The sequence below is a fragment of the Clupea harengus genome, chromosome 3 (assembly GCF_900700415.2).
Source record: "Clupea harengus chromosome 3, Ch_v2.0.2, whole genome shotgun sequence".
NCBI lineage: Eukaryota > Metazoa > Chordata > Actinopteri > Clupeiformes > Clupeidae > Clupea > Clupea harengus.
Genome location: NC_045154.1, coordinates 10,644,987 through 10,668,378, shown reverse-complemented (window position 1 = coordinate 10,668,378; position 23,392 = coordinate 10,644,987). Strand labels below are relative to the sequence as shown.

The 23,392-nt window shown below is 44.2% G+C and overlaps 1 protein-coding gene across 2 annotated transcripts in view; it reads left to right on the top strand.

Moving 5' to 3' along the window:
* The first annotated feature begins 8,123 nt into the window (after positions 1–8,123).
* cracr2aa (calcium release activated channel regulator 2Aa) overlaps positions 8,124–23,392 on the top strand; it is a 28,404-nt gene continuing 13,135 nt past the window's right edge. Inside the window, exons 1-9 of one of the 2 annotated variants that reach the window (XM_012833083.3) lie at positions 8,124–8,387; positions 12,556–12,835; positions 14,947–15,058; positions 15,463–15,658; positions 17,237–17,383; positions 19,938–20,028; positions 20,680–20,775; positions 22,382–22,569; positions 23,160–23,231. In XM_012833083.3, coding sequence (XP_012688537.2) covers positions 12,620–12,835; positions 14,947–15,058; positions 15,463–15,658; positions 17,237–17,383; positions 19,938–20,028; positions 20,680–20,775; positions 22,382–22,569; positions 23,160–23,231 — 1,118 coding nt within the window. In that variant the 5' untranslated portion in view covers positions 8,124–8,387; positions 12,556–12,619. Of the gene's footprint in view, positions 8,388–8,518; positions 8,745–12,555; positions 12,836–14,946; positions 15,059–15,462; positions 15,659–17,236; positions 17,384–19,937; positions 20,029–20,679; positions 20,776–22,381; positions 22,570–23,159; positions 23,232–23,392 lie in introns of those variants that run through there. The other variant, XM_031564537.2, reaches the window with a different exon arrangement.

Genomic DNA, 23,392 nt, shown 5'->3' with positions numbered 1-23,392 from the left:
AGAGCAACTTGTGAGACCAGAGCTACACTGTTTGAACTGGCTCGCCTTCAGGTTAATAAATCAATCACATATTTATTGCGAGGTCTGTAAAGAATATAGTGTGGCTGGAATTTCATTTTCACCTCGGACAGCATCTTGAAAAACGGCCATGGCTTGGAAGATTCAGGAAGAGCTACAGGAAACAATGGTGCAACGAATTGGCCACGACCTCAGCCCTACCTGGCCAGCAGGAAGAGATGTCATGGAACATTCTAGAACAAGCCAACAGATGATCCGACAGCAGGGAACATCGTATCACATCTACTATTTAAATGTCCTGAATACTGGACTAAAGCAAGAAATAAAACAAACAAAAAACGAATTTTTGACTTTTGTGTGCTTTCAGTGCATGGAACTATCTAGAAAGGTTACTTTGATACTCACTTGGCCCTGATCTGCTGCAAGTCTGCTTCAGGCTCAACCTCTCTCTGGGTAGTGGCCAGAGGAGATGAATCACCAGGTCACCTGCCCCCGTGATACGCGTGGAGCCGCTGGGACAGAGGAGCAGCAAGCCGGAAAGTCGTCATACGCTGTGCTGTTTTCTTTGAGTCACTTCACAGGATGGATAGAGCACTGGAGAAAAAAGAAGAAAAAAAAAACCTTCCCTCATCTGTCTCCCATTTTCCCACTGTGAGCACTGGTGCAGTCATTATGGCTCTTTTCCATCGTTCTCTCTGACATTTGACTGCCATGAACAGTTTTTCACTTCAGAGTTTTGCTATGTCTTTGCCCCTGTAGATATCCTGCAGTCCAAAAGTTGTTGTAAATGGGTCTTCATGCCACAGGTGTTCTCCAGTAATCCTGCTCAGGTTCTGAATGCTTATGCCATATCGAACCAAATCCACTGACATCAACTGGCAGCGTGACACTGCATCGCTTGTGTTGCGTACTTAAACCGTTTGGCTCACAGGGATAGAACAAGAGATATATCTCCTCAACGTACCAAAGAAATTATCTCAATTCCCCACAGCATTATCGCCGCTGGATGAAGCAGTGTGATGAAAAGCATGAAGTGATCCATGGGGTTACAGGCATGATCTAACTGCTGATGACTGATTTTGTCAGCAGCAGGAAATAATTGGCTGTACATCTACATGAGAGTATGAACTTATGGAGCAGTAGTGGCTCTTCAAAGTAGCATAAGACCAGCAGTCTAACAAGTGTGACAACCTGTCACAGTCATCCCTGTGTGACTGGGATAAGAAAGAGAGTTTCCATGCAATGTTGATATAAACATTTTGACAAATGAAGTGTTTATTGATGTAATCACTGCTCCAATATCCATCTGAAACTGATATTGTGATCACATTCCCATTTAATGAAATGAGGAATACAACATTGAAACAAACAGAAGTATCACCAATACATTTGACCAGCACGCACACCCAAATACGCTCACACTTTCCCAGGTTTTTTTTTATTTTTCTCCTATTGTATTGATTTATTTTTGGATGACAGCGGCCTGTGTATCTAACCACACCATTAAGCTATTGTGTGCCGTAGTGTAGCCAACAAATACTTGGCAAAAATAGTTGGATCTACGATTGCAAAAATCTGTAAAGATCCAGATGTAGCAGAAAAGTAGCATTATGGTCTAAGTGGTAGTGTTTGGGGATTTCCCATGACTCTTTAACGGCTCAACTGTACATATTTGTGGTAATGTACTTAATAGGAGATCTGGGCTGTTGGAGCTGGGAGTCGAAGTGTTAGCTATATCTACAAATACCTGTTTAAGAAAGTCAGATAGAGAGAGAAAGACCTACAAGGAGTAAAAAGAAGAGAGAGAGAAAGACCTACAGAGAGAGAGAGAAAGAGAGACAGGGGGGATATAGTTTCACCGCTGGTTCATTTAAGCTTGAAAGCCAAAAGTTTTGTTGAGTTTAACAAAAACCTTAAAATATTTTTTTCTTAAAACAGAGCCATGACATGATTGAAATAACACCTGCAATTCATTTCTACTTGCAACATTCATCTCGACTCCACAGCTCTGGCCTCTCCCCTCCTTGGAGGCTAGGATTTTGACTCCTGTGCACTCTTTAAAAGCCCTCATGAGAATGGGAAACAAAATAAGTAATAGAAAAATAATGTTTTTTCTGCCCTTGTTATGACTCTGACTTCAATTACTGTTAAACGGGATCACAGGGGCAAACTGAATCTCAAACTGCCAACTCTCACACATGTGTGCAGAAAGGGCCACGTGTTTTAATGCTCACCTATGACACAAATGATTGCTTTATTCATTTACTTGACAACTTATTTTGTTCTCTGGAGATCACTACCTGCCTTTTGAAACTTCTACAAAAAAAAAAAAGTGCCTGGAAGAGCATCGTCTTTCATCTACTTCCTCTAATGTAACTGGCAGAATCAAAGGCCTCGGAGCAAAGAGCAGTTGTTGAAAAGCAGACTGCAGTGGAGGCGTGTGTTCCGGTGCCTAAGCCCATGGATCCAGCTAAGGGCCTGTGGATCTCTGGAAACGCCTGCACGTCCTCCGCGGCTGTGGAGGTGGCCTGTGGCAACACTCTGCGCACAATGGAAACCACATGCACTCCCGGTGTTAGCACCAGTGCACCGTGCTGAGAGCCAATCACACCTAATGGCTCTCATCCCATTGGAAGAGGCCAGACGACAAATCTGCAACAGCCTTTCATGCCGGAGCAAAGCTAGGAGCTCGGGACGGTCTAACTACCACCACTTACACTCACCGGGCCTAATTAATTGCCTCTGATAGGACCCTGGGTAATCTTAATTGGTTCCAGGCGTGGAGGCAACGGGTCAGGATCACTGGCAGCCAGCGGTGGTGAACGTCACTTCTTTATCTCTGCCAGATCTGGCAACCCCTTGTTCCCCATGCTGCCATATCACAAGTCCAGCTGAAAATGGAGCGTGTAATTAGTTTGTCTTGCACAATCATGCTCTGCCGATAAGGGGCGATGAGTGGAGCCTGAACAGCCAGCCCACAGCTCATGGCTCTGGCAGTACCATATGCAGAGGGAGCATGCATGCTTTTAGACACAAGGTCGCTGCCAGTTCCTGATATAGACGCTGTCTTAACTGCTGTCCAGAATGAACACTATATATGTCTATATATTTTGTATATAAATAGCAATTGCGTCTTGCAAGGTCCACAATCTGATCAAACCTTTCCTGACATGGAGAACTCATAACTATCCTTTTATCTCTCAGCCTACTCTCTGCGGTACCTTTACCTCTGTAGGATGTCTGTGTGGAGTACTGCAGTACTACATCACACTATTTGCACTGAAATAGTAAGTGCTTTGTGCTTTTCCGGGTGAGTTAATCATGACGTAAACACGACTGTCATACACATTTTATAGGAAAGGGAAAAAGTAACAGGACACTGTTCTGAGATAAGACTCGCAGTAAGGGTAGGGAAGACTGTCAAAAGTGACCTTTTGGAGAGAGGCATTATTAAAACCTTATGTTCACAGGACAATATAGGTGTCTTAATATTTTGTATAGTCCACTTGTCCTAAGGGTCAAAAATGACTTGCCTCCACTTAACCCCTAAAATACATCAGCATAATTGAATTTTAAACCCCAAAACTATTTTGCATGAAGAAGGAACCTGTCATTCATCACTAGCTTTGTGAATATCTGGGGTCACTGAGAGTCATCAAAAGATCGACTTTTTTGAGAAAGTTGAACAAAGATCAGTGGCGGGTCATTTTTGACGCAAGGGTTAATTGGACATGAGATAAGAATGTATTTGGCGAAGTCACAAGAAGAGGTGAGAATACCTCAAGGACAGTGAATGCCATATTGCTATCTAACATCTCAAACTGTGGACATCTGAACAGACACTACTACCAGTACTGAAAATATTACCTTTTTGGTTTTCTTTATCTTCTTGGTCTTCTTGATTTTAACTGTTTGATACAAGTGCTTGGATTTTAGGGATTCATAACCAGGGACATCCATTTTACAGTTGTCATAACTGAAGGCTGACACAATGGTTCATCAAACCAACTTCAAGTCAGCAGATTTTTCTCACAGCTTTCAGGATGAGAGGTGTATTAGTGTTGCTTAAGACTGCCATCTTGTGGTTGATAGCGTGTTACTGCTACAATACCGATAAACCACATATTGTTTGATTTTTAAATGAAACCACATTTTGGGATGAATGAACCTCCACTTGTTAACATTTTGTTTTATTAGAGTATCCTGCTATTCATCCTTTCAAGTGCCTGGGGATCAACACTTCAAACCATCCTGTGGTATGGTCCCCGGAGAAGTGAGTGAGTGAAAATCTAAGACTCTTCCAGGCACAGAGGACTGCCATTGAATCATGGATGTCAGGCTGAACCTAAATCTTCCAAACTGCAGCTGCTCTGGCCCAGATCTGGCACAGATGTCTCAGGGTTTGAGCCGTTCAAGCCTCTGCTGCTTTCTGGGCCGAGGGCCACGTGACTGGAACGGGCCCATCCATCAGAAGTTGCCTGACCCAGTTCAGGTCAGCACTCACAGCGGAGACCTGGTGACAGGCCAGCCCGTTAATGAATCATTATGAGAGAGAGAGAGAGAGAGAGGGATGCATAAGTAATTAATTCTCTTTGGGAAGAGTTCATTTCTCATTTCTTCCTTATTCTAGTAAAACCACTAACCAAAGCTTGCATCAATCCCTGGTCCCCATCAGTCCTCATCCTTATTGTGACATGGCACCAACATTCAGATCAGAAGATGAAATAAAATTCTCAATACACGGCTCTTCAAACTCTGGACATGCACTGCTCGTGGATCTGTTTCGCTGCAAACACAGAGAGGTACGAGACATTCCCTCATGACTGTGGTTTTATCTGTGGTTTTCTTATAAGTTTAACAGTCTTCATTGACTGGTAAAGCTCTGCTGAGAAGCATTACGCCCTCCCCACACATGCACCAGGAGTGAGGCTGCCCAGCAGGATGTACTTTACAATTGGCTTTTAAAATATGGAATTCTTTTTCTGCTGACCCAAGGCTGCACCTGTATCTGTGTTCATGCAAAGCTGATGTTCGCGTGACTTGTGTGCCTGGATGGAAAGAACTTAATTAAATGCTTGTGGAGAAGTTCAGTCCTGTGTCTTTTGCTAAGGGCAACGCAGTGGCACGGTTCAGGCAGTGGAAAGCATTTGATAGGCCGTGTGAACATTGCGTAATATAGGCACTTGGTCCAGGAACGGCATATGAATGATGATGATAGGGATGATCCTTTGACTCCCCTCCACACAGCAAAAACTCACAGTTGGCCAGCAGAGAGGGGAGGGAAGAGAGCGAGTGAGTGAACAAGAGAAAAAGAGAGAGGGAGAGAGAGAAAGACTCAACCTCCTCCTGTCAGGTTCATGAAAAATGAGGAACCAAGATAAAGTAAGAGAAGCAGTAAAAGGTTTCGATGAGTGATGATTTAAGTGTGATGCTAATCTTCCTCTAGCAGACTGGCTGGGAGATACAGTAATATGGGCCTCTTCCGAATTGTAGCTAACAAGAATCAGGGCAGGTGGTTATGAAGCCTTTTTCCATACAGACCCTGCTCATCACACCCAGCAGCCAGAAAAGTCCAGCTGCCAATCAATTATCTCCACCAGGTATGTGTTTCTCTGCTGGGCTTCCTATACCAGTCTCTTATTGTTAGTGTCTTCACAGGTCCAAGAAGGGCTCACTATCTTCCATCTGATTTAGACCTCCATGAGGAGTCAGCTGATCCACATACTGAGTGCGGAATGCACTCCATCAAATACATAAACGATTGAACGGGAAGCAGTGTAATGTATGCTCGGGCTTTGGGGGTTGCCGCGGTTACAGTTCACATTGTTACTTTCCTACAGGGTTCTGAGAGTCTTTGCAAACAGCAGGTCACATTTGTACTGCAAGTCTGCATTCAGGAAAGCTCAGTTTTCTTCCAGTTCTGAAGTCAAACCGACAGCTCACCTGCGTACAGCAGAGGTGACAAGCTTTTAAAAGACGTTCAGGAGCGATGGCTTCCTACCGACACACAGTTTGGCTTTCGTACCTGCCAAGCAATGCTTTGTAGTGTGATCGAAGCTGCCATGCCAAACAACTGAAACTGTGACTGACTAGTTGACTGACTAATTCCATTCCATTACTTAGACGGAACCATTTTTTAGCAAAGCTTCCAGCAATGCGGCGGAATGAGGGACTGTGGGTGGCTCCCAGCATGCTGTGCGAGCGAAAGATTGATTATTCTGTTATTTGTAGTGTTCTGTTCTGGAATAATGGGGTTCATGCCTCCTTTTTATTGTGTTAGTGTGTATGACTGTTAAAGCCCTGCTTTATGTTAGCGTATTTGTTTGCTGTTAGTGTTATAACCATGTCAGAGTATAAGACCTGCCTGCTGTCTCCATGTTCTGTGTGTGTTCTTTGGCACTCCCGGGGTCATGCCGAGTATTGAGCAGGGGAGTTAAACTAATAAAGTAGCATTTCCCAGGGTCGTGCGTTGTATGGGGAATGGCACTCGCCTTTAAACCTGAGATTTATGTGTCCGCCTCCCTTCTTCTGGGCTAGCTCTCCACATTGGTGTAGGACAGGGGATGAGTGCCCCCTCGAAGACTGGAGGGAGAGATCCTTGACTTACGCCGAGCCATTGAGCACAGCTGCTGTTGCTTGGAGGGGCCTGGTCTGGCAGAAGATGGGGCCCCGGCCATGCCCTGATGGTTCCACCGCACAGTGTCCCTGTTGGACACCAGAGACCAGAGCGGTCCTGCGGCACCGCTGCCTACAGAAGGATCTGCCGCTTGGCTCATGCTGGCCAGAGGGTCACTGGCATTGCCATGACACTCAGAGGTCCTCTGCATCATGGCTGCCTGTCAGAGGGGGCTCTCTGCCACTGCCGCCAGCTCAGAGGCTCCACGCTGTTTCTACCCACCTGAGGCTCCCCCGTGCCGTTGAGGATGGCAGTAAGGGCCTCCACCCTGCCATTGCTTTCCCAACGAAGACAGTTGTTCCTGGCGGGACTGTGTCATCGTCTCTCCATCGTCCTGGGAGGCTTGGTAGCTGGGGACAGCACATGCTTACGTGTGCAATAAGACTGGGTTACTGGCATGCCTTGGGTGTGTGTTCTTGTTGTGTATACAGCATTCTTTCTGAGAGTATGCTTTCCCTTTTGTATCCAGTATTAGTGTGTGTATCTGTTATTATTTTGTCCCTGTGTGTAATGCTGTTAATGCCTTAACTTAGCTCTGTGTTATGTTAGCGTATCTATCGACCATCAGTGTTGTGACCATGTCAGAGTATAAGACCTTACTGCTGTTTCCATGGTCTGCGAGTGTTCTTTCGCCCTGCGAGCATGGGACTCGGGAGATGCACTAATAAGCTGGGATATTCATGGGACATTTTCGTTTTATATGGCTCATGGGCTTGCCTTTATTCCTGAGATTTCGGTTCCCCTTCATTCTTCTGGGCTAGCTCACCACAATCCTCATGACTGTTCCAGAATTTCTACTGCTCTCTTGTGTTCATTGTAGGGAACTTCATGTTCTAGGCACTGTTCTCTCTCTCTCTCTCTGCCAGAAAGTCGTACAACTATTTTAAAAGTAATATATATTATTAGCACGACCAGATAAAACATAGCAACGTGTGTGTGTGTGTGTGTGTGGGGGGGGGGGGGGTCATTAGGAACTGTTTTGAGTTATGGGTCGCTGTCCATTAGGTTGCTTATGAGGTTTTAAAATTGGCTCGTAGTTAAGTCACTGTACTACCTCCCATACCTTATTCTTCTCCTCTACTGCATTAGAATATAAAATGAAATTACATAACAAGATTTCAAGATTTCATAACACATTTCCTGCTTCAGGGCTGTAACAGATGTCCCTTGAACAACGATGCATAGGCTAAGTTGATGTATTTTTAAGTTGAGGCTCATACTTTTTCTCTTTTTCATAGGACTGGTTAGAAACAAATATAAGGCTTGAAAAGTGGTATATTTTGACAGGGTAAAATGCGCTCTCTTAAAACAAGCCTCCAGTTGTTCGCGGGGGGGAAATGTACAGGAACTTCCGCGCGGATGGGTTACTATAGTGACAGACGCTGCTCTTGTGAGAACGCCAAAGTCCCTCCCCTGGGTAGATTGAACTCAACACTTCATAGCATTGAAGTGTGTGTGTGTGTGTGTGTGGTGACCACAAGTACTTGGAACCAAGAGCTAATTCTTCATAACTACGCTGGTAGTCGAAGCTGGATTGTTTTCATCAGACAAACCTCTGCAGTCATCTACTGGTAGCTTACAGAACTTGTGAAGAGGCTATATCTTAGGTCCGGCTGGAACATTATCTATCGTTAGCTGTTGTTATTTTGCTGGTTGAGCAATGGTGAAGATACATGCTTCACTTTAAAATGAAGTAAGTTGGTAACAATGTTTTATTGAATGCTTTATTGATTTGTCGAATGCTCTTTATCGAATCATGTCAGAGTGGGTATCCACCTGTTGTTGCTGCTGCCTAGATCTACTAAAAGACACCTCGAACCAAAAGTCAACCGAATGCGATCCGTACGTCACGGTTTGAGGAAGTTTATTTCACACGTGTCATCATGCGAGGATGTGATGGTGTCACAAGATAATTGTGTAATTTAATTTGTATCATTGGAAGCTAGAATCTGTAGACGCCGCTGCTCTACAAAAGTCTCATAAAAGCATGTCGAACAGTTTAGCTATAGTTTGCAAGGGCTTTATGCCAAATGAACCACCCTAGCCCACGGTGAGTTTTTTATTTCAGTTTAAATCTCCATAAACACTGGTGTGAAATTCTAAGTTATTTCTCAGACATGTGTTGCAACATTAAAAGCAGAGGAGGAAGTAGCATACACTGAAGTTGGCAAGTGCTGAACTTGACGAACTGGAAATATCTTCAGGCTAGATACTTAGGAGGCAACAGGTTTTGAGTAGCTCTTGGCTGTTGGATTATGTTATTTACTTTTGGGTTATATTTACCCTCCTTCACTGGAGCAGGTCCGCCTATGTGATCATGTTAGATGTGACAAGAGATGTCTAACACGCACAGGATTACTTTCACTGGAAAATGCTTTTCAAGCATATGTGCTAAACACAAAAAAAATGATTTACTGATGCGGGCCGAGTTGATTCATTTTTGTGCTTTCTTACACTGCAGTGATCACGATGGCCTTTATGCAAAACAGATCTAGGGTTCTTAAGATGAATTAGACCATATATTTGTATGAAATAACATACAATATATGATGTGCGGTTCAGGTAGTATTGTGTTGCTTTCATAGTTGTTGTTGTTATGTTTGGGGGGGAAATATACCTATGTCTGGCTATTTTTAATTTATGTGCATTTATCTGGCATAGATGGTTAAAAGGCTTCCTCCTTTACTATCATGACTAGACTAGTAAACTGTTGTAGATTTTCAGTGGTTGCTGGGGCATCTTCAAATGGGATGAGACCTTTGCACCATCCTGCGAGTCAGTGCATCCGAATATGGTGTAACTGGTTACTGAGCAGGTGACTCTGGATAGGATTTTTACCATATCACTACCACATCAGCTCCAAAGATGGACAAAAAATAGCTCCTGTGGATATAGTTGAAACCTCATAGAATTTCCATGGTTTGGTAACAAAAGGAAGGGTGATGAGAAAAAATGTGGTTTGTATCTAAGGTACATAGGCCTACATCTTAACCCAAACATGGCTCCCTGTCCCCTTTCTATACATTGCAAGTTCTGTTTGGGAAACCAAATTTCTTGTTTCACAGTTTTCCAGTTAGGTAAGCTTTTCAAGATCCTCTATTGTGACATTCTTTAGCTGGTGTACGTATGTTTCCTTGTTCTGTTAAGCATGCTTTTACAGATTGAACACAGATAAGGTGGCCTCCATACGATTCATTCTTTGCATTCACTTGCATACCCTAATCCTCCAGATTTGTGTATTTATTTGATATGACTCCCTAAATAGCCAATTTAAATAGCCTTTGCTCCATTTGAAAAAAAATATCTAGACTGAGGCAGTTCTCTTCCCTTTGAACATACGCTAAGATAAAGCCAGAGCACATGCAAAGCAGCACAGCTCATGGAAATGCATGGCTACATTGAACATGCACTCACTTCAGGACAGCTTTATTAAGGCAAGTGTCATGGCTGTGCACCTCAATAGTCTGAAAACTGAATGACATCTGAGGAAGTGACATTAGTAAAGGTAGTGCTCACCCCATCAGGGCACTGACCATATAAATGTATGAAAAAGAGATGATCATAATGAAAACATGCTACATGCTGGTAATTGTGATTGGACGGGGGGAACCCTGAACAAATTAAGTAAAGCGGCAGCTAGTGCAGGTTCATACGGTCAAGGCTGTTTTGACAGAAGGAAGTGTGCTAACCGTTCAGGATGGAGGTATGTGATGACATGCTGTAGTGCCTCAGGCAGCGTGGGGGAGGAAGGGAGGGGTTGTGTGTGCTCACTTCGGTCTCCACGTTTACTCTCATTATCACTCAGCTTTATGGCAGAGCATGGGACGCTGCACAGCTGCTACTGCCACTCCATGGGACTTTACATTGCACAAATACTGTTATCAAGTCCTGTGCTAGTATGATCTCTCTCTGTATCTTTGAGAGGCTGTTTAATTGTGTCTGTCTGTCTGTCTGTCTGTCTGTCTGTCTGTCTGTCTGTCTGTGTCTCTCTGTCTCTCTGTCTGTGTCTCTCTGTCTCTCTGTCTGTGTATGTCAGTCAGTTTGTCTGTATGTGGGCGAGAGCACTCTCTGATGAGAAGGTAGGCTACTTGTTTTGTTTTTGGTCACAGTGCTGTGAGTGCTGCAGAAGTTTAAAATATATGCAGGTTTCCGGCGTGGTCTGTGACGGTGGGCTTTTAGCCGCATGGTTTCTGTGGTGGGAGAGCTATCAGAATAGAGTTTGGGTAGATGACTGTACACTTTTGTTTTGGTAGCTGACTGTACACTTTTGTTTTGGTTAGACTAGAGCACTGATCGTTAACTAAACCAGTGACAGAAACTGAGGCAGAAGAGGAGAAGAGAGGAGGACAAATGGAAGGAGAGAAGAGGAGAGGAGATAGGAGGAAGAGAGGAGAATGATAGGGTGAGGGGAGAGGAGAGGAGAGAAGGAGGAGAGAAGAGAGAAGGAAATGCAAGTAGAAAGGAGAAGAAATAATGGGTAGAGATGAAAAGAGGAGAGGACAGGAGAAATTTTAATTTGAGAGAAGAATAGGGTGACAGAAGGGAGGGAGAAAATTCATGCACTGAGCAACAAAACAATGCAGGGAAATTGTAGATGACAGAAACTTTGTTATTGATTGAATCATGAATGAGGTAATGATCAATCCATCCATCCATTCATTCTTTCATTCATTCATTCGTTCATTCATTCATTCATTCATTCATTCATTCATTCATTCATTCATTCATTCATTCATTCATCCATTTATGAAGCCTACAATGTATTAATATGCCCATGCAAAATGACATCCAGTAGCCAACATGAAAGCCAGGCTAGCCTACTACTAGTGTAGACTGGAGGGTGAATTGAAAGCAGGGAGCAGGCTACTCCTCTGAATCATCACTCTACTCCAGCCAGGCTGACAAGACTCATATGCTCTGTCAGTCACACTGTGGTCAAAGTTGCTAGTTTTTACTCATACCATCAACGGTTACTGACTCTATGTGCCTCATTATGAGGGGTGTGTTTGTAGTGCAGGGGAGGTGTGAACCACATTCGGGAAAGTGGTGGGCCTACATGTTACATCCCCTTCAGAGTCATTCAAATTAGACTGTTCGATGAATCATGTAGACATCTTATGCTGTTACCTTGAAAATATTGTTCTGTCTCTGTCAACGTACCACGGGGTCAACCCCTCAACAATATTCATTGGACAGAAGTGCCAGATACATGTGGGGAATCAAGGAAACTACAGTGCAGTTCATTGTTTTCATGTCTACAGTACGTGATCAAAAGCTACTTTTTATGCTTCCTCTCAAAACCGAGATATAGGCTAGTTAACTAGCTTAATCTACAGAGATACCCATATGCAAGAAGGAGGAATACTGGTGTACCCTTGGTGTGTGTTTCTGTTCTGTTTCTGTTGTTCTTTTCTTCACCTCAGCTGGATGGAGGGGGAGGTAGATAGCGTTTGCTCTCGGTCTCACAGTCCTTCTATTCTGTCTATCTGCGAGGCTTCATTGAGTAATTAAAGAATCGGTTGCTAAGAGATGACAAGTGGTGACATAGTGTCGAGGAGCCTTGGATGCAGCTTGGAGGATTAATGGTTCAATCTCTCATTTCCCCCCTCTCTTTCTCTTCAATCTCTATGTCTCTCTGTTTCTCTGTCTATCCTTCTCTCTGTATGACAAATCTGTCATTCTCACCTCTCTGTGTCCCTTACGCACGCTCTCTTTCTCTCTCTCTCTCTCTCTCTCTCTCTCTCTCTCTCTCTTTCTTTCTTTCTTTCTTTCTTTCTTTCTTTCTTTCCCTCTCTCTCTCTCTCTTTCTATCTCTCTCTCTCTCTCTCTCTCTCTCTCTCTCTCTCTCTCCTCTCCTATAGTGCTGCCCCATGTAGAGTGAGTGAGTGAAGTGTGGTACCCAGTGCCTCTGTGTGGTGGGGGGTGATGAGAGACATCATGGCTAACCTCAGCAGCATCTCAGCCTCTGCCGCTGCCCGAGTGTCGCGGCCCAGAGAGGGGCGCCCACTGAAGGAGAGCACGGCAACAGAGGGAGAGGTGGAGGAGGGGTACGAAGGGAGCACGCTGATGGAGAAGACGCAGGAGTTCTTTCAGCTCTGCGACATCCAGCAGAAGGGCTTCATCACACGACGGGACATGCAGGTGAGTTTGTGTGTGTGCGCGTGTGTGGTGTTTGTGAGGGTGTGTGTGTGTGAGCGAGAGAGTTCAAATTTGTTCCCTGTAATTCTTTTGACTTGTCAAAGATTACAAAACCAGTAATGCCTTAAAATGCAGGTTTACAATCATTGTATCATTTATATGCACAGTGTATCTGTCCCAGGCAGTGAAGCAGTGCAAATGTACTCTGTAGACTAACAGACAAGTCTCTTTGGTTTGGTCTTTGTTGGTATGGGTTAACACTAAACAAGACTACTATGGTTCCGCACTACTGCAGAATTTTTGTCTCTCTTGAACAAGTGTGGCGGAAAGTTTGCTCATGAAATTAGTCCATTACATCAGAGCTGGTGCATCACATCGATATGCAAATAGACAAAAAAAACACTGGGAGCACCTTTTTGGAAAGCAAAGAAAACAAAACAAATATTGTTTGTTTATTAAAGAAACCTCTTTGGGTAAGAAGTGTAAATTACACACGTGTGTATATGTCTGTGTGCGTCCATGAGTGTTCATAACTCGTGACTCGTGATGCATATGGGCATTCAGTCCAAGTGAGGGGATGTGTGGGCTTCTCCAGTGAATGTGAGCGATGCATTGAGACACTCGAGGAGCGTGTTCAGCACAAGAGCTGTCACAACTTCACCGGAGGCTTTTTGTTGTGCAGATTCACTCCCCTACTCCGACCATTACCACCCCCTCTTACACACACACACACACACTCCCATCCTCCCACGTTCACCCACCTTTGATGCTGCAGCTCTCAGGAGTCCTCTGTGAAGAGCGTAGCTCTCAAAGGCGCTCCACCTGTGATCCAGTGTTTATGGTGATGCATGGCCCATCGTCTGATCCTGAGCCCCTTTTGTCTCTGCATCCTGAGCCCATTGATGGCAGTCTGCTTCGCCATGGAGCATTTCCATATCCTTTTGATAAGCGGTCGTCGGGGAATACATACGTACGGCCGTGTGCGTGTCATGCTCTGCAGGAACTCATCAATGCATCTGTAGATATAGAAACAGACAAACGAAACAATAGCCCTGCAGTGTGGGATCCTTTGGACTGAAATGTGTGTGTGTATACGAAGGGTGGAAGGGTGGTTGCAAGAGTGAGAGTATATGTGTGATCTGCATGGGTAATTTGGACAAATGTTAATTGGTGGTAATTAATGAGTCTTTTCCTTGCTCAGCGAATGCCCACCCTAATTATGTATAGAAAATCCATTCTTGAAACAAACAAAAGGAGAGTGCCGGCCCAATTATGCGAAGGAAGTTTGTTGGAGAAACTCACATCAGGTTCAAACTGGACACAGCTGATTTCAAGTTGGAAACACTCTTTAATTCGCCTTCTGTAATTCTGTAATATCCAAGTCATAAAAGTCACACTTAAAAAGACATATACTGAATTAACAGTGGCAAGCATGGCCAGGTTAGGCCCAGATTAGGCCATGTTTGCCACGGCTCACACACACACAAACTTACAGGCACTCGGGGACTGTGCCAGGGACTGATAAGACCATGTGTGTATGTGTGTGTTTGTGGGTGGGGGCATCGGATTATATTTGATTCCAACACACAGCCGTCTAGCTTGGAGAGAGACAGGATCTTTGGTGTTTGCTCTTGGGTTTATGAGGGATGGGCTGTGTTGAGTTGTCTCGTCTGTGTCAACATTACTGCCGTGTGGCCCGTTTAACACTTTTTGGTGGCTGTTTGTAGCTGCTAATGAATTTCAGTAGGGTGAGGTTAAGGTGTCACTAAAGTTCTGTGCTCATATACCACATAGATGTTATCTGTTGTTTTTTTTTATTTTTTATTTATATGCAGATATCTGTTGACGAGAGGTGGCTGACTACCTGACATTAGCACATTGAGCTGGATATATTTGTGTTGTCTTGAAGATCACTGTGTTCTTACCTTATTTTGTTTTGTTAGCTGCTGTTTAATAACTGTGCTGAGGAGTTGTTTTTCACTGTGTGTTATGTTGAGTTGGTTACAGTTTGTGTTGTTTTTGCTGAGTGCTGTTTGCATGGTGTTGCTTGTGCTTAGTTAGGGTGTGTTCTGTGTTCTGGTGTATTGAGTTTGTTTTTCTCTTGTATTGAGCAGAGGCTGCATGGAGAACTTCCTCTTAGTGCGGACGAGCTAGAGAACGTTTTCGACACCCTAGACGCCGACGGCAACGGATACCTCACCCTGGACGAGTTCTCCTCTGGATTCAGTGGGTTCCAGAATAATCCCAGTCAAATTCCCACACCAGTCACGTATTGTGATACCACTCAACCACTCACTCAGCATAGTTTAAACACATTTCCAAACTCCTCCACTCGTATACCAATTCACACCTGCTACTGGTGTAAACTATACACTAGTCAAGAGGTGAAATAGATCCAATACTCTCCAAATACCCACATGCAATCTATCTATCTCAGATCTATTAAAAAGCACCCTGACTACACTAAAATCTCAGAACCTGCTTTATTTATTTATAAATGTTTATATACTTAAATTGACTTTCCCTGTTTATAAACAAGTTCCTGCTGTATACAATTCCCACTCCACCCCCTGCACCTTATCCTTAACTTCCTTGTTTTTAGAATTATGCATGCGTATCTCTTCCTCCAGGTGAGTTCATGTTCGGCCAGAGGGTGTCAGTCTCAGAGCTGGGGGAGGAGGGGGCTGTTGATGCCACCCCCCCTGAGGCGCTGTACCAGAGCCGCTGGGAGGAGAGTCTGACTGGGGGAGGAGGAGGAGAGGAGGAAGAGGAAAGGAACTTCTGCATGCTGATGGAGAGTCTGGGGGCCAGCAATGTGTTTGAGGAGTGAGTAAGACTGATGGCTGGTTAAGTAACCTGGGCTCCCCACAGAAAGGAGCTGTATGTAACACAAGAATGTTCTAATGGTGATATGCTTTATGCATCACAATAAGCTAGACACTTTCCTATAGTTGCTTTAAAGTGCAAACGTTGCAACGACTTCCTTTAAACTTCTACTGAATTGCGGTTCAAGTAGAAGGTTTAAATATTTCTCATTATTTATACATGGTACAGTGCATGGTACAGTGACCGCAAGGTAGGTTGTGTTGTAATTAGGAGACTTCTTAAAAGAAAGTCGTTCAACCTGGACGGGAAGAGTTCCATAGTTTGATGCTTAATCACCAGAATCACCATGATCGATCTGAGTAAAGGTTGTTCTGCCTTTGGTGGAAAGGAGTGTCCTGATTATAAACTAACGGTGAAACTTTTGGAGTGATCCATCTTGAAGACCTTGCAGTAGTCCCAGCGGAAAGGTCTCAGAAAGGACAGAACACATCCACGGTCCTGGCCGTATGCTTCTCTCTCTCAGTAGTGTACTGCAGAGACACACAGTCCGAATGGGGCTCGTCCAAACGCATGAGCAAGCTCACCTTTAGCAAGCAGCCTGCATTCAATTGGAGAGCAGTGATGGACCAAGAGGTGGATGAGACATTTTTTTTTTATTTTTTTTTTACATTTTCATATTGACAGGCTGAAAGACGGAGGACTTTGGGGTGGGGTGCGTAAGACTGGGACAGATGACAGGACGGATTACATGGCTGTGTGCATCGCAGAGTCAATAGGACCTCTGCTGTGATCGGATACCGGATGTAGGCTTGCAGATAGTTCTTAGTGCATTTCTATTCCCTTGACAGTGTTACCATTGTGATAGTTTCTTCTATTAAAGGTTTGTCTTTTTCAAATACAGGAGTGTTACAAGGCCTTTGGAAAATACTTTTTCCATTTTGTTCCAAATTTAATAGAAGTAAATCAAATAGAATGTTTTCTAAATTAAATATATGTTTTTTGGAGTACTGACTGAAAGACTTAAAAAAAAAAAAAGAAAGTCTCCATTAGATCTGTAACCAAGCTGTCCATCGCCATGTTGTACCGATTGGTAAAATAGCTCAAATCAGCCTCTCTGTGGCTTGGCTTAAGAATAGGGGTATATTTAGCCCTTTGTATGGGATGTGTTTCTCTCTGTGTGATTGTGGACACAGATTGAGTTTGCCCTCTTCTATTGCTTCCCTGATCCCGCTACTGCATTTTCCGAAGGTCGCTGTGTGTGTGTGTCCGCATTCAAGAGCTCTTCACTTTCACCACAACAAAATGAGCCATAGAATGGCTCCCAGAAAGGGGGAACGCAAACTGCTTCTCTCTCCCTCTTTCCCTCACATACAAATGAACTCTCTCTACCTCGGTCTCTCTCACACACAACACATGCACACAAACAAACGCTAACCTGTTTGTATGTATCTGCATGACTATAAGGATCGTACTAAAGCATAGATTAAACTGTGTGATTAAACTCTTTTTATTTCTCTCTCTCTCTCTCTCACTCTCTCTCTCTCTCTCAATCTTTCCCACTGACCCTCTCTCTCGCAGCCCAGTTGAGGTGCGTAGTCTGTGGGCGCAGCTGCGGCAGGACGAGCCTCACCTGCTGGCCAACTTTGAGGAGTTCCTGGCGCGGGTCACGTTTCAGATTAAAGAGGCCAATCAAGAGCGGCAGGAGATGGAGAGCGCACTTAAGAGGTCGGTCAGGTCAATGGCTTCATAGCCAGAGTTATTATATGCTTGTCTCTGTGTGTGTCCTTGGGTGTGTGTATGCCATTTTCATTGTTTCCCATTCTCTCTCTCTCTCTTTCTCTCTCTTTTTGTGTGCGCGTTTGTGTGTGTATGTGTGTGTGTGTGTGTGTGTGTGTGTGGTGGGCTGTGTTCTGTCACAGATTTCTCTCCTTTTGTCAGCACTCAAGTGTCAATGTGTTAGTATTTTGTTTGTGTGTTTGTGTATTTTCTTGCAGTTCTTTCTCTAAATGCATGAGGCCTGCTTTAGCCCTTCAGCAGGTTTTGCCCTTCAAAATCCCAGAATCCTGAATGAGAGAGAGAGACAGAGAAAGAGATTGGGACCATGGGAATTTTTGTGTTGGGCTGTTCGACACCGTAAGAGCAAATACTACCCCCTCTGTGTGCTTTAGAGAGCTGTAAACCTTTAAGTGACAAAGAGTTTCCTTGGATCTTTGACCCTCAGCTTCTGGGCACCTCTAACCACACACAGATACTTAAAGCAGCAGTAAGGAGTTTTTGGTCAAGAACTAGCACTTTTACTAGTGAAAAGGCATGCAGAAACCTTTGACACTAAGAAAGGACTTACTGGCACGCTAACTCATGTCTTGTGGCAACCTAGTTGGCGATGTTGTGCTGTGAAGGCTTTTTTAACATTTCCGCGGGGTGGTTTGTTTCGGACCACAGAACTGCGTAGTGCATAGCTTAGTTGGCTAGTTAGAATGACGAGTGTGTTCCTTCTGGAATGTTAGTTGCTAGTTGGATTTACACCAGTGCTAATTGGCTTTAAATTATGCAACATAAAAAAGTAGCAAATTGTTGCATACTGTCACTTTAAAATACCTGCAGAAAGGCAGTGTTTTTTTGTGAGTAAGTCCGCTGCATGAACATGCAGGCTATGGCACATGCTAGGTGAGGATTAAATACCCATGTTGAAACACTGTGGCGATTAAGCGTAACCTGTGAGATGTGTTGGGTTAAAGCTAGGGGTTCAAAGGGTTTCTCCGAGAACTTCCATCACCTGTACTTTGCCATGTTGCTCCAGGGAAGTGTGCCTCTGCACTACGTGATGAAAAGACCATTAGCAATTCATTCTGTTAATTGGCACGCCTCTTTTGTTGTCCTTTGATGAGTATAGTTGTGTGGGGATGGGCTTGGGGTATGTGTGAGAGTGGGTAAGTGCGTGTGTGTGTGTGTGTGTGCGTGTGTCTGTGTGTGTGTGTGTGGTTAGATCCAGTGTTCTTCTCCTGTAGAAACACCTGTTTCTCTCCTATTGTTTGTGTTTCTAACACTCATCATTAGCAGAATCAGACTCAACCCATAAGCATGGATGAGACTTACTGCGTATGGGTGTCACCAAACATGGGGGTGTGGAGAAACTTATTTGATCTATGGGTTTGAGCTAGTCTGACTGCGAAAAGTTTTTTATTTGTCATGGTGATGCAGAATACCTTTATATGATCCAGAGAATGCATAGGAAAGGGTTGAAACTGAGAGGTCATGTACACTGAATTTTTTCATTTGCTCAAAAATAGTGATATGTCAACAATTTGGAGCTCCAAATGTTGCATAGTACTGGCTTACTGTTCAGTGGTGTTTACAGCCTGGCAATTAATCCGATCGCAGTTCAGAACATGAAATTGCTATTTTCCATATCCGAACCCTTGGTCGTCTTAGCAATATTCTTTTAATTAAGACACAGCCGGATACATTTCCACTTGTGTGTTTGGATCAAATGAATAGAACATTAGTATGCTATATCCATGTGTAATTGTGTTGGCAGCTGTTCTTGTTGACTGTATTGAGGAACACAAATGGAGATGATATTGGAGTGGCCACTGAATAGGGGCACACTGAGTGGAGCCTCTCGAGATCCTGTCTCTGATCTCATTGCCCTGTCGGTTTAGCATACGCCTTTGAATTTGGAGTGGGGTTTTTGTTTGTGGGTTTCTGGAGTGTGTGTGTGTGTGTGTGTGTGTGTGTGTGTGTGTTTGTTTGTGTGTGGTCTGAAAACTAGCTCAGATCATTTCCAGGGTGGCCCAAACCGCTCATAAAGCTTTCTGTGTAACCTTGCAAGTCTAAACTATTTGATGAAAAAGCCTGCACATATATACGTTTCCAAAAATGTACCAAAGTTGAAACAGGTATTGCTGGTTCCATTTCAAACGCCTGCCCAAACAACTGGCTTCCACTATTGAGAAAAGTCAACATGTTTGGGTTGACTTTACTTTACTGGACACGAAAGGGCCTCCAAGCCAAAATAGTTGTTGTACTGAGTAGGTAGGGTTGTCTGTTGTGTACTAGTTAATCAACTTCCTCCTTTTTTTGAGCAAATGAAGACAACTCGATATCTGACAATATTGTTGATTGTTGCAGTGGCCTTATGTAAAAGTATGTGTTATATTTGTGGTGTTTGTGTATGTGTGTGTGTGTGTGTGTGTGTGTGTGCGTGTGCACATGCACATGCGTGTCCTTCTGTTAGCTAATCTTGACAGTGACACTCACTATAAGTGTCTCTCTGCAGGAAAGCAGTGACGCATGATGACGAGATTCAGCGTTTGTACGAGGAGATGGAGCAACAGATCAAAAATGAAAAGGAACGGATCCTTTTGCAGGTGTGTGTGTGTGTGTGTGTGTCTGTCTGTTTATGATGAAGAAGGAGCACGTCCTCATTTAGCATTTAATAGAGTGTGTATGAATGTGTTTGTGTGTGTGAAGAACCAGATCCTCATGCAGGTGTGTTCTTGTGTGTGTGAGGAGGGTCCTTTGTGACGAATATTTAATTTAATCTAGCTGAGATAAATGGAACAGAATTCAAATCAGGTGAATTGGAGAGCTCCCTTTGTTTCCTGGGACTGTTGTGTACCTGCTCCTGTAGTGTGTGTGTTTGTGTGTGATTAGTGTGTGTGTTTGTGTGTGATTAGTGTGTGTGTTTTGATATTTTGAGTGTGTGTGTGGTGATGTAATGTAATGCTTAGCATGTGTGTAATATTGCTTAGTGTGTGTGTGTTTTGATGTGTCTGATAATGCTTAATGTGTGTGTGTGTGTGTGGATATATAATGTAATGCTTAGATGTGTATGTGGCAGTGCTTAGTGTGTGTGTGGTTTGATATTTAGCGTGCGTGAGTGGAGATGGTTAGCATATGTGTGTGTGTGTGTGTGGTGATGCTCTACGTGTGTAGGTGTATGTGGTGATAAAATGTAATGTTTAGCATACGTGGTTAGTGTGTATGGGTGTGTACGTGATGCTCTGGATCTCTCTCAGGACTCGGAGCGGTTCCTCTCACGCAGCCAGGACATGGAGCACCAGCTGTCCAGTAAGGAGCGCGAGCTGGACCATCTCTTCCAGAAACAGAAGAGGGTAAGAGGGGTCCCACCATACACCATCACAGCCTGCCACCTCCACAGCCTCAATATGATGCATCATATGTGTTACATACCAAGTAAACAAGTAATAAAGGTCGTCATGACGATGGATCTCTCAGCTTCATGTTGGATTAGAGCCTCATCTTCTGTAAGTCCCACAGACCCTGTTACATGACCAGATACCTAGTTCAATCTTAGTACTTTCACTTCCTACTTGCTATCTAGGCCCTAGAGAAAGGATTTGTCTCTACATTGGTCTTCTCATATCTCTCTATATAGCGAGGGTTATAGTGTGTGTGTGCGGAGTCATGCATATGCGCAGTCATTATGAACAACCTAGGAGGGTTGCTGGGTGTGACCCAATTCACAGCTAAGCTTTGAGTAAACTGGGCCTTTCACAGTGCTGTGGTCGAGTCAGCTCTGACGCAAACTAAGGTCCACATTTAACGTGTTGGTGCCCTTTTCACTGTCAAACAGAAACGGACTAAACCGCTTCCAGGATGAAAAACCACTCATTGCAGCACAGTGACACAGTGACATCAAATCTTTCTTCCTGCCCTGATCATTAGCAGACTTTGTCATTAGCATCCTGATACTGACTCTGCCTATAGCTCTGTTGGACAGGCACTGTGCTGGTTTAAGTGGATCAGCAACGCTACTCTGTGTGTCTGTGTGTGCATGGATTTCTTTATTTTTGCCATGTGTGTGTATATGTATGTACAGTGAAGATTTGTGAAGTATGAAGTATAGTTTCTGTATGTTTTTGTAGTGTGTTTATAGTGTGTTTAGTGCAGTGTGTGTGTGTGTGTGTGTGTGTGTGTGTGTGTGTGTGTGTGTGTGTGTGTGTGTGTGTGTGTGTGTGTGTGTGTGTGTGTGTGTGTGTGTGTGTGTGTGTGTGTGTGTGTGTGTGTGTGTGTGTGTGTGTGTGCTTTTATGTACGGCATAATATTTTTGGCATTTGGTGGACATGAGCCCATTTTCTTGTGTATATTTTTATCCTGATGGCCTTGTGGAGCACTTTAGTGGCCACCTTATCTGCCTGCCCTCCTGCAACTTGTTCTCTAGCTGAATACTACACACCCACACACACACACACGCGCACACGCGCACACGCACACACGCACACACACACACACATACACACCACTCACCACTGAAACACTTCAGCTGCTCAGTACATTCACACTCTTTACAGAAGCTCAGCAGGAATATTTCAGCTAGCTGCTCCCTCATATTAATTCTCAGTACTGGCATGCCAGAAGCTTTCTGTCACAGTTCTTTGCTAAGGTTTGCAATGGCTTTTAACGGCCATGTATAGCCTTTTTATCCTTGTGGAATAGCACTTGTGTGCTGGTGTGCTTTTGTTTAAATGTGCAGTGAGAGAGAGAGAGAGAGTGTGTGTGTGTGTGTGTGTGTGTGTGTGTGTGTTTATGTATAAACAACCACAAGCAATATCACGCAAACAAAATTGGCTTGCAAATTTTTTTAATCTATTCTTGTTTCCTTCTCTCTTTCTCTATCCCCCTCTCTTTGTCTCACTTTGTATGTCTCTCTCTGTCTCTCTCTGTCTCTGTCTCTGTCACTCTCTCTCTTTGTCTCAGTTGGAGGGTCAGTGTCGGGACATGAGCAGTGAGCAGCAGGAGACGCGCGTTGAGAATGCCATGCTGCGCCAGACCAACGAGGAGCTGCAGAAGGAGCTGGAACACACCACCCAGGAGCTGGACTTGGCTCAGGACCACCTGGGCCTACTGCAGGAGCAGGCCTCACAACTGCACGAAGAGAAAGAGCTGTGAGTCCACACACACACACACTCTCACATACACACACACACACACACTCTCACATACACACACACACACACACACACACACACACTCACACACACACACACACACACACTCTCACACACACACACACACATGCACACCAATACCTGCAGATACACACACACACACTTGCACGCTCACACACACACACACACACACACATTCTGGGTCAGGAGCATATGGGCTCACTATAGGAACAGGCCTCATGCCAACCCAAGAAGAGAGACTCGAGAGTATACACACACAAACACACAGACACAGATACATACACATGCGCCCGCCTCAACATTTTGCAGTGACTTTAAGACTGAGCAGGGCATTGGAACATCAGTTGTGTTAATGTGCCTGCTGTAGGGGTCAGGTCCAAGCAACAGGTCAAATGATTATATTTGTCAGCGGTAGTTTAGTTGCTGTTGTGCTCTGGATTTGGTGAGATGCTTTGGTGTGTTAGCAGCAGGTCAGATGCTGTGGGTTTGCTGTAGGTGAGGTGGGCTTGCTATTTTCATTTTGTTTTGTATAATATTGTTGCGATTTTCTCTTTTTGTTCCCATAGTGAGATGTACCGTGTCACTGAAGGCCTACAGAGAGAGAGGGCCAGCCTGCTGAAACAGCTAGATCTACTGAGGTGAGAAGACCAGACACACCTATGCACACACTCTTATGCACAGACAGACACACACGGACATGAACAGAGAGACATTCACGTTAACGCACCCTTAAAAACACACACACAACATTTGCACAGTCAATAACCCAGGCAGACAAGTAGCTACTTTTCACCAGTTG